Raw genomic sequence first — 18,543 nt, 5'->3', positions numbered from 1 at the left:
ATTTGGTCTACTTTACAGGATACTTCTTTGCATTTTTTTCCTGTGTGTGTTGCATTTTCAGTTGAAGCCGTCGGGAAAATACTGAAACGAACCGATACGTCAGCAGGTTCCGCTATCGATAAGATTTGGTGGTGACACCGACTATTGATAGCGGGAGAGGATCTAGCTATTTAAATTTAGCCCGGTTCGCTCGTTAACTGGGTTAGATGGCCTTGAATACGTTCGCTGACCCATCTTGAGAGAGCGGGAGGGAACATGGCGAGCGACTTTGGTGTAGGTCAGGGTTTTGCTTTAGTTGAAAAAAACCCAAAATTTAAGTTCGTGATTAGTGTTTGAATAACTCAAAGTGAGTGTTTATTTATTAGTCCGGAACTTGTAAATTACAGTGTTTTTTTATATTGAAGCCGCCGGGGACCCTAACTAAAGGGCCCCGGAAATTTAAAGATTTGGGCAGTGAAAACTTACCAGGCGGACCTAACCTGGTCGTCATCCACCAGCCGTCGCAGCATTGGCCTCAGCAGCATTGGCCGCAGCAGCATCAGCAGCAGCAGCATTGGCCGCAGCAGCAGCGATCAGTAGCAGCAGCAGCAGCCTCAAGCGCCAGCAGCTACAGCGACTGCCGCCAAGACGGCCAGATACGGAGATTCTCTCGGTGAGTCCGTTCCGGGAACGAATGCCCGCGCTGGCCACGTGGTCATCTCCAAGTCCACCGACGCACTGCCTCCGGCTACGCTGCGCTATCCTTCGGACCAACTGGCTCCGTGCGGACTCGCGCTGGTTTTTCGCCGTCAGCGTTTTTTTTTCTGCTGCAGTTTCAACACATCCGACGTTGAACTCTGCAATAAATTAGTTTTAGTTATTGTTTTGTGATATCATATAGTCAAGATTGTAAAGTACTTACTGTGAAATCTAATCTAAATTTAGAGGCTCAAGCCCGAACCCTAGCCCGCGTCCAACTACATCTAAATTGGGTCGCGAAATTTAATGACTTGTGGGATTTGTTTAACGTACTTACCTTATTAGCACGTCCCTTCTTTTCCCTTGGAGCTCCTCAGGATTAGGCGACCCGGCTGGCAAACGCCTCCAAATTTAGTGCCGTGCGGCGACTTTGCCTGACACTTGGAACTTTGAGCGTCTAAAAATTTCCCTTTCGGTTGTTTCCGCTTTGACCGCTTCTCATCTGGGCGACGGTCTGAGATCGGCCTTAAAGTTTCTAACGAAAAGAATAGATTATCAGTAGGAATCAATAATGAATGTATTTACTTGTTAATCTCACCAAGAATTAAATGTAAACAAGCTACCGAGATGGTTGTGTGAGTTACCTTGGGCGGGGAGATGAGCCGATCCTAATCCACCAGGAATAGACTCCGGTCTGCCGGAGACGGGGTGTGCCTCCCACATCTCTCTTGGGGCACCCAAGGTTGGGTGGGTGCGTCGTGGCAAGGACATCGAAGCCACCAATTTCGTCGAATTGTCTTAGTTGCTTAATGTAAACATAGTTTTGTTTTGATTTGTGCTAGAGATGGTAAATCGACGTGAGACGTCCGATGAGTCGGAATCGATTGTTCGGACTGCAGGGCATAGGGGGTACTCCGCCCTGGGACTCCGTGGCTAGCCGGCGCTGCCCTCCGGGAAAGATGCAGTTCCGTAACAATATGGCGCCCAATTTAACAAATAAAATATGTGATAGCCGAGTCGACGGCGTCTCGCATATTTATTATCTCCAGCCAGCCCACGAACGGTGGCTTGCATGACACACATGCAATTGCACCGGGATGCGGACTGGTGGAGAAAAGTTGTTTAAATTTTGTAGGAAGAAAGGGAGGCGTGTCCACTAGAAGTAGGACAATTGCTCCCGAGGCACAGTTCACAGGGATTAGCTGTGATTTGGCGGTGACATCCTCTTCGAAGAAAATCGAAGGATTCGCATCCCAGGTCGTCCGTGCAATAAGCACGAAAGGTTAAACCAAAAACGGTGATTAAACTGTGATATAGGTATTAGGGACATATTTTTTTTGTTAACGTAATTTTAATGAATGTCTTGTTTTGGGGTTACAGTGTAGTTGTTTTTTTTTGTGCAGATCCTTGGGTTTTCTGGGTATTGGCGTTTTCACATCATATCGGTTTAAAACTTAAATGTGTGGTCGTGACCCGTGACTTCGTCACGCGCTGCTCGGCCACCGCGACTTGAATGAAAAACGCAAAGTCCAAAAGGAAATCCGATGCGATCCTGCAAACAGCCGAAGTCCTTAACTGGCGACTTTCAGCACAGCTGAAAGTTAGTCCAGTTGACGAGCGGTTTGTTTAGTGAGAATTCGGACGAAATTGTAGACGCAAGACGACTGGCGCGGAGTCTACCGGCTGGGGATCGGCTCCATCTCCCCTTATTGAGGCTGGGAAAAGAAAAAATAAAAATAGGGAAAGAAATTTAGTCGAGGGACTTGTTTTTTTGATAAGAGCTAATGTTTGGTGTGAATTTGTTTAGCCTTAGGTATTTGGGGGTCTTTAATATATTTTCTTAATTATTTCTTATCTATTCATGGTTTATTGTTTCTATTTATTTATTATTATTATTTATTGGCCTGGTAATATAAGTATTCGTATTATTTAGGTGCATATTATTTAGTGGTGTTTATTTATTGTTTATTATTATTCACTAGCATTCAGTATAATTTATTTATTTATACATAATTTGGGCTTTTGGTGGCCACGTTGAATTCGGGGTTTCAGAAGTCGTGTTAGGGGTTATCAAAATTCAAGATGTCAAAGCGACAAGGCAGCAAGCATGATCACCTGCTTCGGTCGAAAGGTTTTCCAGGCGAGGACGACGAAAAGATGTGGTCCACGGATGTGGAGGGCGCTACCGAGGCTGGCTTGCCGCGCATATCGGAAGGGTTGCCCAGGACTCCGCTTGCCCGTTTGCGCCAGGGACTGCAACAAGAGCAAAAAGGACCACAGGACACAGAGCTGCAGCAGGACCTAAGGCAGCAGCAGATCCTGGAGGGAATTGGTTCCGCAGCGGATGAGTTATTGCAGCTGGACGATAAGGACGCAAGACTCGACGATCCCTTTGTGGATTCCGCGGCAAGGTCGGCCGTTAATGTGGCTTTGGCACAGGCGGCGGAGACCCATTGGAAGGCCCAAGAAGGCGGGATCAATCAGGCACTGAGGGACGAGATCCGAAGTGGCTTCCTGGAGATGATGAAGCTGATGAACGAGGTGTTAAGGCCTGCTGCTCAGCGGCCTCAGCTTCCCCTGGAGAGCATGCCGGATGAGCAAAGGCGTCCGGATTCAAGGATCAACGCGGGAATCCCTGGTCAAGCCCCGCAAGGTGCGGTGCCGAAGAACACACAGGTCACCGGCAGGGACGGTTCCAGGCTACCTCCGCCGAGGGTGCCACCCAAACCGACGAGGCGGCCGCTGGATTTCCAGGAGTTGGAAAGTAGCAGTCCCGGGTATCCTCCGGATCATTTCAGGTCGCACCGAGACGATGGCCCGGCCCGCAGCTGGTGCATTGAGGACCGCAGGGCCTCAGAGTTCCGGGAGGAGCCGCGTCTGTATGCCAATGTGGGGCCGGCAGCCGCCAACCAGCAATGGCGAATTGAGCGGTGGGGCGTATCCTTCGACGGGGAGGATGAGCGAAACTCGGTGGAAGATTTTCTCTTCCGGTTGGAGTTCCTGCAGCGGCAGTGCCAATGTCCGTGGCAAGAGGTGCTCCGAAACTTCCACCTGCTGCTCACTGGGCGGGCTCGGGAGTGGTACTGGGTGCACGTGCGTCACTGCAGGGTGGACAGGTGATCCCAGCTTCGAGCCTCGCTGATGGATAGGTTCCGATGCCATCAGACGGAGCACGATCGGATGCACCAACTTCTGCAGAGGGAGCAGCAGTCCGGAGAAGGAGTTGGCGATTACATCCATGCGATGCAGCAGTTGGCGGCTCGACTGAAAAGGCCACTGTCAGAGCGGCAGCTGGTGAAGATTATTAAAAAGGGATTGAGGGAGAGCATCGCAAGGTTTGTCTACGCGATGGACGTGCTCACGGTGGATGAACTGCGGGAAGAGTGCTGCGAGGTGGAGCGCAGTTTTGGACGACGTGGACGGACCACGTACACGCAGCCGATGCGGTATCCTCTGGCGGAAAAGGCCAAGGTTAGCGAGGCGATTGGCCCAGATCCTGGTGAGGATCCTCCGTGGCAAGAGGTGGATGAAGTGCGGGCGAAGCCTAAAAATCCGTTCCGAGCCGGCTGCTGGAATTGCGGAGCCGTGGATCACGGGTTCCGTGACTGCGCAGCAACAGAACGCAGAGTGTTCTGCTACCGATGTGGGAAGCCCGACACCGTGTCTCCCAAATGTCCGGATTGTGCGGAAAACGGTCGGCTGGGCGATCCGAGGGCGGAGAGGATGCGTCCAAACAGGAGTTCCGCAGAGAAGAAGAGCTGGTAGGGTTAGATAAATGTTTACCTTCTAAAAATAGTAATAAGTTTGCATTACGATACTTACCTTATGCGGAGAGGATGCGACGGTATCTAGAGACCAGGAACAGGATCTTCTCAGAGCACCAGTTGGGCGGGATGCGTATGGTGTCTCGTAAGGTGCAAAAGGCCAGGGAGCGATTTCGCAAACGTCGGAACTGCCGACGCGAAGCAGTGGCCGCCGTGAGGCGCAGTTTATCGCGAGATCCCAGACCGTTCGCCGCAGTCCGAGTTCTGACCAAGCAACTGACGGGGTTGTTGGACACTGGAGCGAGTGTGAGTCTGCTTGGAAAAGGTGGCAGAGAGCTGGTCGAGGCCTTGGATGTGCCCGTCCAGAAGTACTTATCCGCAGTCCGTACGGCCTCTGGAGAGGATCGGTCAATTATAGGACGGGTCAAGTTACCGGTGGAATACGGAGGACGGACAGAGCACATTCTCTTCTACTTGTGTCCTTACCTGGAGCAGCCAGCTTATTTTGGAGTTGATTTTTGGCAAGCATTCGGACTGGCCCCAGCGATTATAGGCCACATAAATTCGGAAGGCGTGAAGAAGGCCGAAGAATTACACGCCAGGGAGATGGAACACTACGCGGAAGTCGAGGATGACGATGAGGAGAAACCCGATCCCGAGTCCTGGACGCTTTCCAAGGCCGAGGAACAAGAGCTGGAGGAGATCAAGCAGCAGTTCTTGACTTTCGAGAGGGATGGCTTAGGTACCACCAGTCTGGAGAAACACACTATTGAGCTGATGGACGGAGCCAAAGTGTTCAAGGATCGACCCTATCCGATGTCTCCCGTGAAGCAGAAGGTGGTCGAGGACGAGGTCGACAAGATGCTAGCGCTCGGAGTCATCGAGGAGAGCAAAAGCCCCTGGAGTAACCGCACCACCGTAGTGTCAAGATCTGGAAAACACCGGTTCTGCTTAGACGCACGTAAGCTTAATGATGTGACCATCAAAGATGCTTACCCGTTGCCCAGCATAGACGGCATCCTGTCCAGAATTGAGCAAACATACTACATTTCCAGCGTGGATTTGAAGTTCGCTTTTTGGCAGATTGAGTTGGACACGAGCAGCAAGGAATACACAGCCGTTACGGTTCCTGGTCGGCCTCTTTACCAGTTCCGCGTGATGCCTTTCGGACTCTGCAACGCATCACAGAGGCTGGTGAGACTCATGGACCGAGTAATTCCTGCTGAAATCCGCTCAAATGTGTTCGTCTACTTGGATGATCTGCTAATACTAGCGCCCGACATAAGAACGCACTTGAAGTATCTTCGCCGAGTCGTTGAATGCCTGAAGGAAGCAGGGTTAACCATTGGGCTGAGCAAGTCGAAGTTTTGCTTCAAGTCTTTGACCTACCTCGGCTTCATAGTGGGTGGAGGACGTCTGCGGATGGATCCAGGGCGTGTAGCAGCTATTAGGCGGATGCCTGAGCCAAGGACCATGAAGGAAGTGTGAGCCTTTCTTGGGACCGCTGGTTGGTACCGTCGGTTCATAAAGAACTTCGCAACTTTGGCTGCCCCGCTCACGGAATCCTTGAAGAAGACGGGAAATAAGAAGTTTTCCTTGAGTCCAGAAGCACAGCTGGCAGTAGAGTCCCTGAAGATGGCCCTAACTACTGCGCCAGTGCTGGTACATGCGGACTTCAAGCGGCACTTTTTCATCCAGTGCGATGCATCCCAGATCGGAGTCGGTGCAGTGTTGTTCCAGCGGGATGAAGACGGCCAGGAACAACCAATAGCGTTCTTCTCGGCCAAGATGAATCGTCACCAAGTCCATTACACCGTCACTGAAAAGGAATGCCTCGCAGCCCTGCTGGCCATTCGAAAGTTCCGGCCGTATGTGGAAGGAATGCCGTTCACGTGCATCACCGATCATGCCAGCTTGAAGTGGCTCATGTCCATGAAAGATCTTTCGGGTCGGCTGGCTCGGTGGTCATTGCAACTCCAGGGATATGACTTCAACATCGAACACAGGAAAGGAAGCGAGAACGTTGTGGCAGATACCCTTTCGCGTTGTGTTGAAGAGCTAACGGTGGACCCGTCAGAGTTGCTCGGATTCGAGACCACTGAGTTTGCTGGAGAAGAGTACACGCAGTTGTTACAAGAGGTGGGAAAAAACTTGGCCAACCTACCAGACTTGAAGATAGTGGATGGTCTCATCTTCAAGAGAGTCTTTTCGGCAAATCTGGATGACGAGGTGGAAGGCTTCGAATGGAAGTTGTGGATTCCCCAGAGTCTGACCCACAGCATAATTGAGCGTGCACATTCGGATCCAACGGCAGCTCATGGCGGAATGGGAAAAACTCTGGAAAACCTACGGCGGCAGTTTTACTGGCCTGGCATGGCACTGCAAGTCCGGGAGTTCATACGCAGGTGTGAAGTGTGCAAGGAGACGAAATCCCCGAATTTCCGGATGCAAGTTGGTATCGGTGAGAGAGTCCAGACTGAGCAGCCATTCCAGAAGCTGTACATCGATTTCCTGGGGAAGTATCCGAGGTCGAAGAAGGGACAGGCCTACATCTTCATTGTGGTGGATCACTTCTCTAAGTACACATTTCTGAAAGCCATGCAAGAGGCATCGGCCTCCAATGTAGTGGAGTTCCTCATTCACGAGGTGTTCTACAAGTTTGGGGTTCCAGAAATTGTGCATTCGGACAACGGCCGCCAGTTTACGTCCAAGATCTTCGAGGAGGCGATGGAGAGCTTTGGCATCACGCACATCAAAACGCCAGTCCACTCTCCGCAAAGCAACGCAGCGGAAAGGGTAAACCAAAGCGTGTTGGCGGCGATCCGAAGTTACTTAGAAGAAGACCATCGAGAATGGGACGCGTATCTTCCGGAGATTGAGGTGGCCCTCCGCAACGCGGTCCATTCAGCAACTGGAGAAGCTCCGTTCTTCACCGTATTCGGACGACACATGTTCCTGAACGGAGCCAGCTACAAGTTGGCAAGGAAGTTGAAGTCGCTGTGTGATCACGAAATGTCTGGGATGAGAACAGCTGATAAACTCCAAGTGATCCATGACAAGTTGCAGAAGAACCTCGAAGAGGCATACGATCGGAGTCGCCTGCGGTAGGACAAAAGGGCTCGTACTTTCCTTGCGAAGCCAGGTCAGGAAGTGTATCGCCGCAACTTTGTCCCCAGCGATTTCAAAAAGGCCTTCAATGCAAAGTTTGCTCGGAAGTTCCTAAAAGCACGGGTGGTCAGGACAGTCGGCAATAATGCGTACGAGCTTGAAGATCTTCAAGGACGACCGATCGGAGTGTACCATGCCAAGGACATTAGGTTGTGATCTGGAAAGAGGAATAACAAAGTACACGAGCTCAGAATCGGCATGTGTCTACTTCCCGTAAAGCGTGGGCCCTACGTTGGACACCGTTGGAACTGCATCTTGGCATCGAGGCCGGCGGAATCCGAATAGTCCAAATCCAAATGCTCCCAAGTATTCCTGCGCTAGCCTAAAACTCTGTGTTAGCGTCTCTCGGAATCCAGGGTGGTGTTGCATTTTCAGTTGAAGCCGTCGGGAAAATACTGAAACGAACCGATACGTCAGCAGGTTCCGCTATCGATAAGATTTGGTCGTGATACCGACTATTGATAGCGGGAGAGGATCTAGCTATTTAAATTTAGCCCGGTTCGCTCGTTAACTGGGTTAGATGGCCTTGAATACGTTCGCTGACCCATCTTGAGAGAGCGGGAGGGAACATGGCGAGCGACTTTGGTGTAGGTCAGGGTTTTGCTTTAGTTGCTGCAAGAAGTAGTAGGAGAACGGTCAGAAAAAAACCCAAAATTTAAGTTCGTGATTAGTGTTTAAATAACTCAAAGTGAGTGTTTATTTATTAGTCCGGAACTTGTAAATTACAGTGTTTTTTTATATTGAAGCCGCCGGGGACCCTAACTAAAGGGCCCCGGAAATTTAAAGATTTGGGCAGTGAAAACTTACCAGGCGGACCTAACCTGGTCGTCATCCACCAGCCGTCGCAGAATTGGCCTCAGCAGCATTGGCCGCAGCAGCATCAGCAGCAGCAGCAGCATTGGCCGCATTGGCAGCGATCAGTAGCAGCAGCAGCAGCCTCAAGCGCCAGCAGCTACAGCGACTGCCGCCAAGACGGCCAGATACGGAGATTCCCTCGGTGAGTCCGTTCCGGGAACGAATGCCCGCGCTGGCCACGTGGTCATCTCCAAGTCCACCGACGCACTGCCTCCGGCTACGCTGCGCTATCCTCCGGACCAACTGGCTCCGTGCGGACTCGCGCTGGTTTTTCGCCGTCAGCGTTTTTTTTTCTGCTGCAGTTTCAACACATCCGACGTTGAACTCTGCAATAAATTAGTTTTAGTTATTGTTTTGTGATATCATATAGTCAAGATTGTAAAGTACTTACTGTGAAATCTAATCTAAATTTAGAGGCTCAAGCCCGAACCCTAGCCCGCGTCCAACTACATCTAAATTGGGTCGCGAAATTTAATGACTTGTGGGATTTGTTTAGCGTACTTACCTTATTAGCACGTCCCTTCTTTTCCCTTGGAGCTCCTCAAGATTAGGCGACCCGGCTGGCAAACGCCTCCAAATTTAGTGCCGTGCGGCGACTTTGCCTGACACTTGGAACTTTGAGCGTCTAAAAATTTCCCTTTCGGTTGTTTCCGCTTTGACCGCTTCTCATCTGGGCGACGGTCTGAGATCGGCCTTAAAGTTTCTAACGAAAAGAATAGATTATCAGTAGGAATCAATAATGAATGTATTTACTTGTTAATCTCACCAAGAATTAAATGTAAACAAGCTACCGAGATGGTTGTGTGAGTTACCTTGGGCGGGGAGATGAGCCAATCCTAATCCACCAGGAATAGACTCCGGTCTGCCGGAGATGGGGTGTGCCTCCCACATCTCTCTTGGGGCACCCAAGGTTGGGTGGGTGCGTCGTGGCAAGGACATCGAAGCCACCAATTTCGTCGAATTGTCTTAGTTGCTTAATGTAAACATAATTTTGTTTTGTTTTGATTTGTGCTAGAGATGGTAAATCGACGTGAGACGTCCGATGAGTCGGAATCGATTGTTCGGACTGCAGGGCATAGGGGGTACTCCGCCCTGGGACTCCGTGGCTAGCCGGCGCTGCCCTCCGGGAAAGATGCAGTTCCGTAACATGTGATACAATTCTTTTTATTTAAATTTAGGAGTGCATACTACTCTGGCGTTTTTTGCTTCTAATACGTTTTAATACGTCGATTTTCGATAGTTTTTATTATACCCGTTACTCGTAGAGTAAAAGGGTAGATTGTAATTGTTTAAATGTATGTAACAGGTAGGAGGAAGCGTTTCCGACCATATAAGTATATACACTCTTGATCAGGATCAACAGCCGAGTCGATCTAGCCATGTCCGTCTGTATGAACGTCGAGATCTCGGAAACTACAAAAGCTAGTAGAGGTGGAGAACTATCGATGGCACTATCGCCACTATCGATGGTTTAGACTATCGAGCCACCATCGATGGCAGCAGACACCTTCGATAGTGGCCCATCCACTATCGATGGAGCCATCGATAGTGCGCTTCTTACAAGTGCCGAGCTATAAATTGCATATAATTAAGTATATTACTTTTTTCCAGGTGAATCAAACTGATTTCCCTGCCATTGGGAGCCTTTTCGCCAAATATCTTTGCATTCCGGCTACGTCGTGGAGTCTGAAAGAACATTCAGCAAGGCGGGCCAAATAATATCGGAGAGGCGAACCCGACTCAAAGAAAAAAATGTTAACATTCTTTTGTTTTTAAATCGCAACTCTTGGCTGAAATAAAGCATATTTTATTGTATTCGTTTCATTCTTTTTTTTTTAAATCGTAACTTAGTTAAAATAAAGCATAATATTTTTATATTTGCTCAAAAAAAATTTTTTTGTTGGGCTACACTATCGAGCCACTATCGATGGCACTATCGACACTATCGATGGTTTAAAATAAAATATCGTCAACTATCGATTGCGCTCACTATCGATAGTTCTCCACCTCTAAAAGCTAGGGATTTTGGACTTGGCATGCAGATTCTAGTTTTTCCCACGCAGCGCAGTGTTGCGCGCTCTTGGCCTAAACTCCGATTGTTCTGTAGGGGAAAATATATATTGAAATTTGTCATGGAACTCGACCATAGCATTCTTTCCTGTTGTTTTTATTATTTCTTTATGCATAAAATCCTAGCACTACAAGTAAAAGTTATTAAATAACATTAATGCTAATTTATGTTATGTAGATTTTGTAATTAGGTGTGCGGTTAGGCAATATTTATATTTTGGGCGCTATTTATTGATTTTATGAAGAGCCGAAGTAGAGTTTTAAGCAGAGTTTACGAAAAAGTGATTCACATTACTGGACAACTTGGTCCGGCTTGCAAATAGATTATTAGTTCTTTGAGATGCACTAAAGCTTAACTCAAAAAATCCTTTGTGCGGATAATTTTGGAGAGGGTTGTCAAAGTTATGCGATTGATTACATACTTAAAACCCAATATTTGTTAGCGTGTTCAAAAATATTGTCAAGGGGTCTCATCTTAATTATATATCGTGCGATATTATTGAATACTATATTCATCTTTTTAAAGCTGACAGCATCAAAACTTTCAAAAACTTATATGCCATGCTGTAGAGATGGATATCTGAATAAGTCTTGGCAACCAACAATCTTATTTTAATTGGAAGACATTGCTGGCTAAAGTCGAGTTGACTTAAAAGTCCGTTTGTTTTTGCTACTACTCTATTAATGTGGTCGTTCCAGGTTAAGGTATTGTTGAATGTGAACCCCTGGGTAATTGCGTTGTCGACATAAGGTACTGTTGTATAATCAATTTGAACAGGTTGTAAATTTTCTGTTTTGATTTTCTTCTTGTAAATCACCATACATTTCGACTTTTTGGGCTCTAAGGCTAGACTATTTGCACTTTCCCATTGAACACATTCATTAGTACAACAAAGAGGATTACTAACATATAGTGGCACATCATCAGCATACAAATAAACTTAACAAAGGGACGTAATAGTCGGAAGATCATTTACATACATTGAAGACAAGATTGGCCCCAAAACAGATCCTTGGTGTACACTCCGCGTAGACTATCAAAATGAAAACGAACTAGATGCTGAAAAAACACATTGATGGCGATTGCTTAGATAGGACGATAAAAAATTAATAGAGTGGTCAGAAAAACAAAAAAAGTTCGTCAATTTACTGCAGAGAATTGCGTGGTTAACTGTATCGAACGCTTTGCAAAAATCAAGAACTGTTAGCAGTGTACTTGACTGTTGACGACTTCTTTTGTGATATCCTCAGGGATATTTACTGTAACAGCTGTGCAGCTTTTGAAGGGACGAAATCTAGAATAAAAATTGAACATTAGATTGTTTTGTTGGATGAATTGTTTTGCCTGAAATTTCAATACTTGTTCCAAAGCTTTTGAGAGATAGGGAAGAAACGCTATAGGCCTATATTCTTTCACTCCTTTGGGTATAGTGATATTTTTTAAATTTTGCACAGTTCAGGAAAGGTAGAAGATGTAATGGCAGAGTTAAAAATATGTGTAACAATAGTAATATTTGTGTCAGTGCAATTTTAATAAATTGTCTATTGCCTCTTTCCACAAAGTCCATCAGTTGGAAATGGTTGGAATTTTTAACAAATGTGAAACTCCGATTTCCAAAGAGCACATCCACCTTCCGATATCAGCTGATCTGAACAGCTGAGGCTCGTCAAAACGTAATCAAAGTCAACAGGTCAACCATCTTTGTTTATGTTTTGACGAGCTACAGAGCATATCCACCTTCCACCTTCCAATTTCAGATGATCTGTACAGCTGTGGCTCGTCAAAACGTAATCAAAGTCAACAGGCCAACCATCTTTGTTTATGACATAACATTGTTCGCCCCATTAATTGACGGATTCATTAAAGCTCAGAGACTGCTTGAGATTTTTTTTGGTAATAAGTTCACGGTCACACTGCCTTTTTAACGTCAAATTCAAACTTTATTCTTTTGTTTATTACATTGTGATTATCCTGCTAATTTAGACGTTTAATGGTTTTCAGTTGTTACCTTTAAATGGTAATAAATATTTTGTATACATTTAAGCCTCGCTTTCTTATTCCGTTTTGTCGCTAATGAATGAGCAAAATTGTACTTTTTAAATCAAACTTTGCTCATTGATATATCGGCCCGTTGGTCGTTCTACCGAACGGTTTGTTTTTTACCTAATTCCGTCTAGTATTTTACTATCGGGTATCGTGTTCTGTCAATTTTCTTTTTTCATTGCTCATTAGAAACGTCACACGTTTGTCTTGCTCACACTTACGTAAAATCGTATAGTTAAAAAATTAATTGAGCAATGAATGAGGAAAACAATGTCAAGAAGCCCATTAGTGCTTAACAAAGTTTTTTTCTCAAACTCTTTCACTTTTGCGTCTATACGCGTTCTTTTACTTTTACTTTTGCGTTTTTGTGTTTATTATTTTGTATTTATCATTTTGGTTTTTGATCCCAGTGTCAAATCCACTAAGGTACTTATTTATTATTTCTATTTGTTGCGCAATAAATTACATTATTGTGTTTCGTAGTTCCCGACTACGAATAAATAGGTGAAAGTTTGCGACAAGATCGATTTCTTGGTAAATAACGGTAAGAACTGTTATTTTTGTTTGCATCTGTCACTTTAAAATGACATGCCGATCTGGCAACATCACCTGGACAGGGAGTACCAACGTTCATTGATATAATATCGCGTTCGTGCATGTTATCGAAATATTATCGGAATGATTGTTTCAGTGTGCAACATGTATATGCAGGCAAAATTAATTAATTTTAAACAAAAATCGCGCGCATATTTCTTTAAACCAATTTTTATTTAATTTAATTAATTTATTTTTTTAAATTTATTTGTTTTGGTATCCCGACGATGTAAGACTAAGTCATTTCAGATTTATCGGTCACTTTGTGATTTTTACATTAAAACTTAAATACTTTGGGGTTCGTACAATAAAACTTAAATACTAGAAGTACAATTACATTACATTACGTTACAATAACAGTACTCATTTTAACATTTACAGATTAATACATTAAAAAGGTTTTGGTAACATGAGTAACATAACGAAATGAATTAAATTTAAAACAAAATGAGATTAACATTAACAAGAAAGAAAGCAAACTTCGGCAATCCGAAGTTCATATACCCTTGCAGCTATTGCAAGAATTAAACATTTTTGAAAACATTAAAATTTTGATTTACGAAGAACTAAAAGAAAAATTAAAAAACAGCAATTTTTCTTTATTTTTCCGATTGTTCCTATGGGAGCTATATGCTATAGTCGTCCGATCCGGCTCGTTCCGACTTATATACTACCTGCAATAGAAAGACAACTTTTGGGAAAGTTTCATGCAGATAGCTTCAAAACTGAGAGACTAGTTTGCGTAGAAACGGACGGACAGACGGACGGACAGACGGACATATGGACAGACGGACGGACGGACAGACGGACATGGCTAGATCGACTCGCCTAGTGATGCTGATCAAGAATATATATACTTTATAGGGTCGGAGATGTCTCCTTCACTGCGTTGCAAACTTCTGACTGAAATTATAATACCCTCTGCAAGGGTATAAAAATAATAAATTAAAATTAAAAGAAGAATAAGAATTAGTTTGTGCCCTTTAAATAGTTTATAAGTTAGTTTTTAAAGCGCGTTTCATTTCTTATACATTTAATATTGCTTGGGACGTTATTCCAATAGCGAGCAGCATGTATGAAAAAGTGTGTTTCCGTCATCGCCAATTTTAATCTTTTGCAGACAATGTTGTTTGATCTAGTAGACGACTATTAAGTACTGCGGCTCTTTTTAGTCAGAAATAACAGGGTTTTTAACTTAATCTATGACTCAAAGCTTAGTTAAAAAATTTTATTTGAGTAACATGTTATGTGCTGCGGTTTAAATTAAAAACATATCGCGTAATTGAGTTGAAGGCAACTTTTAGTCTTCGCATGCTTATGGCGTCGCAGGATGTACGGTACTTCAATACCGTAAAACAAAGTTGGTTTTCGCTACAAGCATCCTGATATTCTGTGGAATAAGGTTTCTGGATAAGGATAGTTGCCTGAGCATGCCATATGCTTTTCCTATGGCTTTGTTCACATGGTCATCCCACGTTATGGTGAAATTAAATTCTATTCCCAAATTATATTTCAACATTTTTTACCTCAATTTTTGGAAGTCAGCTAAGGTCAATTGATTTATTATGAATTAGAATGCATTTTGATTTGGATGGATTGAGTCTTAACCCGTTCGCATCAGGCCAATAATTTATTTGTTTATTTTCATTGTCGCTAATTCTAATACACTCACTAATTTGACTTAGGGGACGTCTAACATATAACTGGACATCATCTGCAAACATAAATACATTTAGGGAGATCATTTACATATAACGAGAAGCAGTGGACCTAAAACTGAGCCTTGTGGGACTCCTTGTGTGAGAGGCAGAATTGAGGATTTTTGCGACCTGAAGACGACGACCTGCACCATGTTTGTGAGATATGTTCGGATGAGGTTTATTGCACTTGAAGAGAAATTGCACAATATGCGAGTCTTTGTGTAGAGTATTTCGTGGTTTATCGAGTCAAATGCTTTGCTAAAGTAAAGAAGTGTTAGGAAGGTTACTTTGCTGTCATCGATTTTTTGGCGAAGTCTTCGGATATCTTTAAAATGACAGTTGTACAACTTCTGTGCTTTTTGAAACCTGATTGCCTGCAACTTAGAAGATTATTGTTCTCCAGGTTAGTTTGCATCTGCAGGGCAACTAGTTGCTCAGAAGACTTTGCAAGGAAAGGCAAGATGGAAATTGGTCTAAATTAATTTTTTTATTTCGGGACGGGCAAAATTGTATCAATTTTTCAGCTATCAGGAAACATTGTCGTGGTAAAAACTGTATTAAAAATATGGGTAATATAACAAATTAGTTTTGGGAGCAACATTTTTATAAATTTGGGGCTAACAATATCTACCCTTCTGCATTTGATTTAACTTTAAGTATACATTCAAGGACATCACATAAAGCTAAAAGTTATATCACGGGATTTTGTTGAGTTCAGGTACAAGTTATGTGTAGGAATGACGGAAAATTTCTTATTAAAATTTCTTACAAAGGGTGTCTTCATCAAGGTCCGATTTAGCCATAGCATTTTGTTTTCCTATGCCCAGGCTTCTTAAATCCTTCCAAACTTGACCAGGAGACTCTGCATTGGCAAATATATTATTATAAAATCTACGTTTGGAGGAAGAGATTGAGTTTGTGACAAAGTTTCTCAGTTGTTTAAAAATTATGTGCAGGCTTTCATTTTTGTTCTTAATGGAACACAGTTTTCAAATAACCGTCGAATGTTGGAGTTAAATAATAGAAGTTGTTCCTGTGGCGAAGTCAAGTCATAAATGTTTGTCCAGTCATAATTGTCAAATTCAGTTAGTGGGTTGTTGAAATTGATTGATTTATAGTCCCTATAGTTAAAAAATCGTGTTGAATTGTCCGAAAAATCATGATATGTTATAAATATCAAGTCATGTTTAGATAACGCTGGCACACACAACTAGTCATAGAAAATGATTTTTGACTTTCACTTACAAAGAAAACATCTAACAAAGATCTACAGGTACTTGTGAAATGCGTAGGTAGTTGGCAGTTTACCAAGTTTAGGCGAGTTAAAGTCATTTTGTACACTTTGTTCTCTGATTATGTTGCTGTTATGATCTCCAGCCAGGATTACGTTTTCGTACGCCACAGATATGTCTGATACGGACTCTTAGAGATCAGTATATTCGGTCATTCGATGGGGACTATAAATACAACAGATTACTATTTTTGACTTGAAGCTAGGATCTACGACTTCCACAAACAAGTATTCAACCCTACCACCTTCGATCGGGTTTGATTTAATAAGCTTCGAAGTGTATTTGTTGCTTACAAAAATCGCTACACCACCTGCATGATTTAATCTGTCGGACCTATGCAACACGTAGCCATCACATTCAAAAGGGACGTCACTGTAGCCACTTACAAACCATGTTTGTGAAACACACACTACCTCAATATTTGATCCTACAAATAGTTCCCTAAACTCATCCATTTTTCTGACCAAGCTTTGAGCATTTATGTGGACAATCTTCAGACCAACTTTCTGTTTACACAGAATTCTCAGCAGACTGCTCGCTGTTGCATTATTTGTATTGACCTGCATTAATAGCGGGGTATAAGGTAAATTGGACAACGCACATATGAATTGAGAAGGCACAAGCTAGATTAAAACGAAAAGATTAAACCTAAATTACTCTTTAAAGCTATAAGAATAAAGAGGTCAGCTGCATAAGAGATGTTATTTACGAAAGCAGCACAAGGGGTACCTTCGGCAACCAACGCGCTAGATACAGAGAGAGGGAGAGCATACTCAGCAGCCGTGATCTCTGAGAGCTCATCAAGCTGCTGGATAATGTAAATGTCCTCTCTCCCACTGCACTTCACGTGCACGAGCCCACGGCGCGTAAAAACAGCAGCAAGAGATGTCTGCTTCTTCAAACGCATGGCTTCTTTAAATATAAGGAAATTATCTCTCGTGAGCTGCTCATTTACGTAGAGAGCGGCCGGCGAGTCAAAGCCCAATAGGTGTATGCTCAGTTGCTGTTTTGTTGTTCGTCGTAAATCAGCCAGTGCGCGAAGAAGTGAAACTTTTTCCCTCGTAGTTTCCAATTTTATCAGAATTGGCGGTTGAGAATTTAGCGATTTTCGGACCCTAAACATGTCGCTTGTTAAACAGCGGCCTTAGTTTCTCTCCTTCCACAAAAAGAACGCCATGCATACTGCGCACGCCTCGCTTTTGGCACACTGTGCGTCAAGCTTACCTTACACCGTGCCAATTTGGGATTTTAACCTCCTGCTCCAGCTGCAACATGCGATCGGCCATCTGCATCATCTCCGTGGTGACACCCGAGAGCCGTTCCTGCAGCACCTTAAGGATCTTCTTCTCGACCTCACGGATGGTAGACTTGATCAGCTGGGCTTGTTCATCGAAACGGCTATTCATTGCCGCGATAAGCATTGGTGAGGCAGTGTCATTGGCAGCGTCAGAGGGGCGCCCGCGCTTAGAGCCAGAGGTTTCTTTCAAGCGTATTCCCTCTGGCAAAACCATATTTTGTTTTGTTTTTATTCTTCGTTGAGTTGGTTTTTTGTTGGCGACGAGAGTTTTTCGATTGAGTGTTTTGATGCGTTGAGTGTTTTGTCTCTGTGCTGTTATGTTATGTTGTGCACTGTTTGTGGACTTAAAATTGCACTTAAAATTGTGGATTTATTAGGAAGCGATTTATGTAGCTTAGAACCGATTTATTCCGGGCAAAATGAATTTTTATGTGTTTACTCTTATTTATGCTGCTGTAGTAAGCAGCTTTTAGTTTTTTTTAAGCCGTGTTTAAGGTATTATTCGGTGTTAAAGCGGAGCTTCACAAAAGTGCGTCTATTCGGTTCAATAACGATATTCGATTAAAAGCGTCTTTTATTTTATGGATATGGGTAGATAGTTCCCCTGTGTTCTTGAGCAAGGAATAATTGGTGAAAAACCTAACCTCTATAAATCAATGTAACTGTATTCGAGCTCTAATATGCTCTTCGGGGGCGTTGATACCTATTGTAGAATTCTATGCCTAAAATTTGGGTCATTCCTTTAACCTTTGTAATAGAGTGTTAATTTTTAGTTATTTAAAAAAATAAGCAGGATATTGGGAATTATTGAATTTGAGTGAAGTAATTTGAATGAATATGTTAATATTATTCTTTTTTTTATTTTTACATAAATTTAATTATTTTTTTTTTTATTTTGATTAATGTCAATAATGATCGCAATTATAATGGGCAAGTTTTAAATTTTGACCAAGTCGTTTGCTTTACTTTGGAATCTTTTGAGTATTATTGTGCAATTTATATATCTTTAAAAACAAATTTGCTAAAATTATAAATGCTATTATTATTAGCATTATTGTGATCATTTCTGTGTCAATTTGGT

General features: G+C 43.7%; 3 protein-coding genes across 8 annotated transcripts; all 3 read right to left on the bottom strand.

Annotated features, from left to right (window-relative positions):
- Window positions 1–4,148: 4,148 nt before the first annotated feature.
- LOC121467360 lies at window positions 4,149–4,919 on the bottom strand. The gene is made up of 2 exons (XM_041708751.1): window positions 4,501–4,919; window positions 4,149–4,436 (listed from the first exon to the last, which is right to left on the bottom strand). Exon 1 carries the CDS (start codon window positions 4,904–4,906, stop codon window positions 4,502–4,504), a length of 405 nt encoding a protein of 134 aa, XP_041564685.1. The 5' UTR covers window positions 4,907–4,919; the 3' UTR covers window positions 4,149–4,436; window position 4,501.
- Window positions 4,920–6,298: 1,379 nt separating this feature from the next.
- Window positions 6,299–6,724, bottom strand: LOC121467362. The gene is made up of 2 exons (XM_041708753.1): window positions 6,607–6,724; window positions 6,299–6,549 (listed from the first exon to the last, which is right to left on the bottom strand). The coding sequence occupies exons 1-2, from the start codon at window positions 6,722–6,724 to the stop codon at window positions 6,347–6,349; spliced, it is 321 nt and encodes a 106-aa protein (XP_041564687.1). The 3' UTR covers window positions 6,299–6,346.
- Window positions 6,725–8,025: 1,301 nt separating this feature from the next.
- On the bottom strand, window positions 8,026–9,606 carry LOC121467361. Of its 6 annotated transcripts, none has more exons than XR_005977475.1 (4): window positions 9,278–9,606; window positions 8,971–9,168; window positions 8,857–8,917; window positions 8,026–8,791 (listed from the first exon to the last, which is right to left on the bottom strand). XR_005977475.1 is itself a non-coding variant. In XM_041708752.1 (2 exons), exons 1-2 carry the CDS (start codon window positions 9,402–9,404, stop codon window positions 8,975–8,977), a joined length of 321 nt encoding a protein of 106 aa, XP_041564686.1. In that variant the 5' UTR covers window positions 9,405–9,606; the 3' UTR covers window positions 8,803–8,974. The 6 variants fall into 6 exon arrangements, 1 of the variants encoding a protein (XP_041564686.1); XR_005977474.1 differs by having other exon boundaries at window positions 8,857–8,911; XR_005977473.1 differs by having other exon boundaries at window positions 8,857–9,168.
- Between the last annotated feature and the right edge of the window lie 8,937 nt (window positions 9,607–18,543).

This window comes from Drosophila elegans, unplaced genomic scaffold, assembly GCF_018152505.1.
Source record: "Drosophila elegans isolate 14027-0461.03 unplaced genomic scaffold, ASM1815250v1 contig_397, whole genome shotgun sequence".
Lineage (NCBI taxonomy): Eukaryota > Metazoa > Arthropoda > Insecta > Diptera > Drosophilidae > Drosophila > Drosophila elegans.
This window is presented reverse-complemented; position numbering and strand designations above follow the sequence as displayed.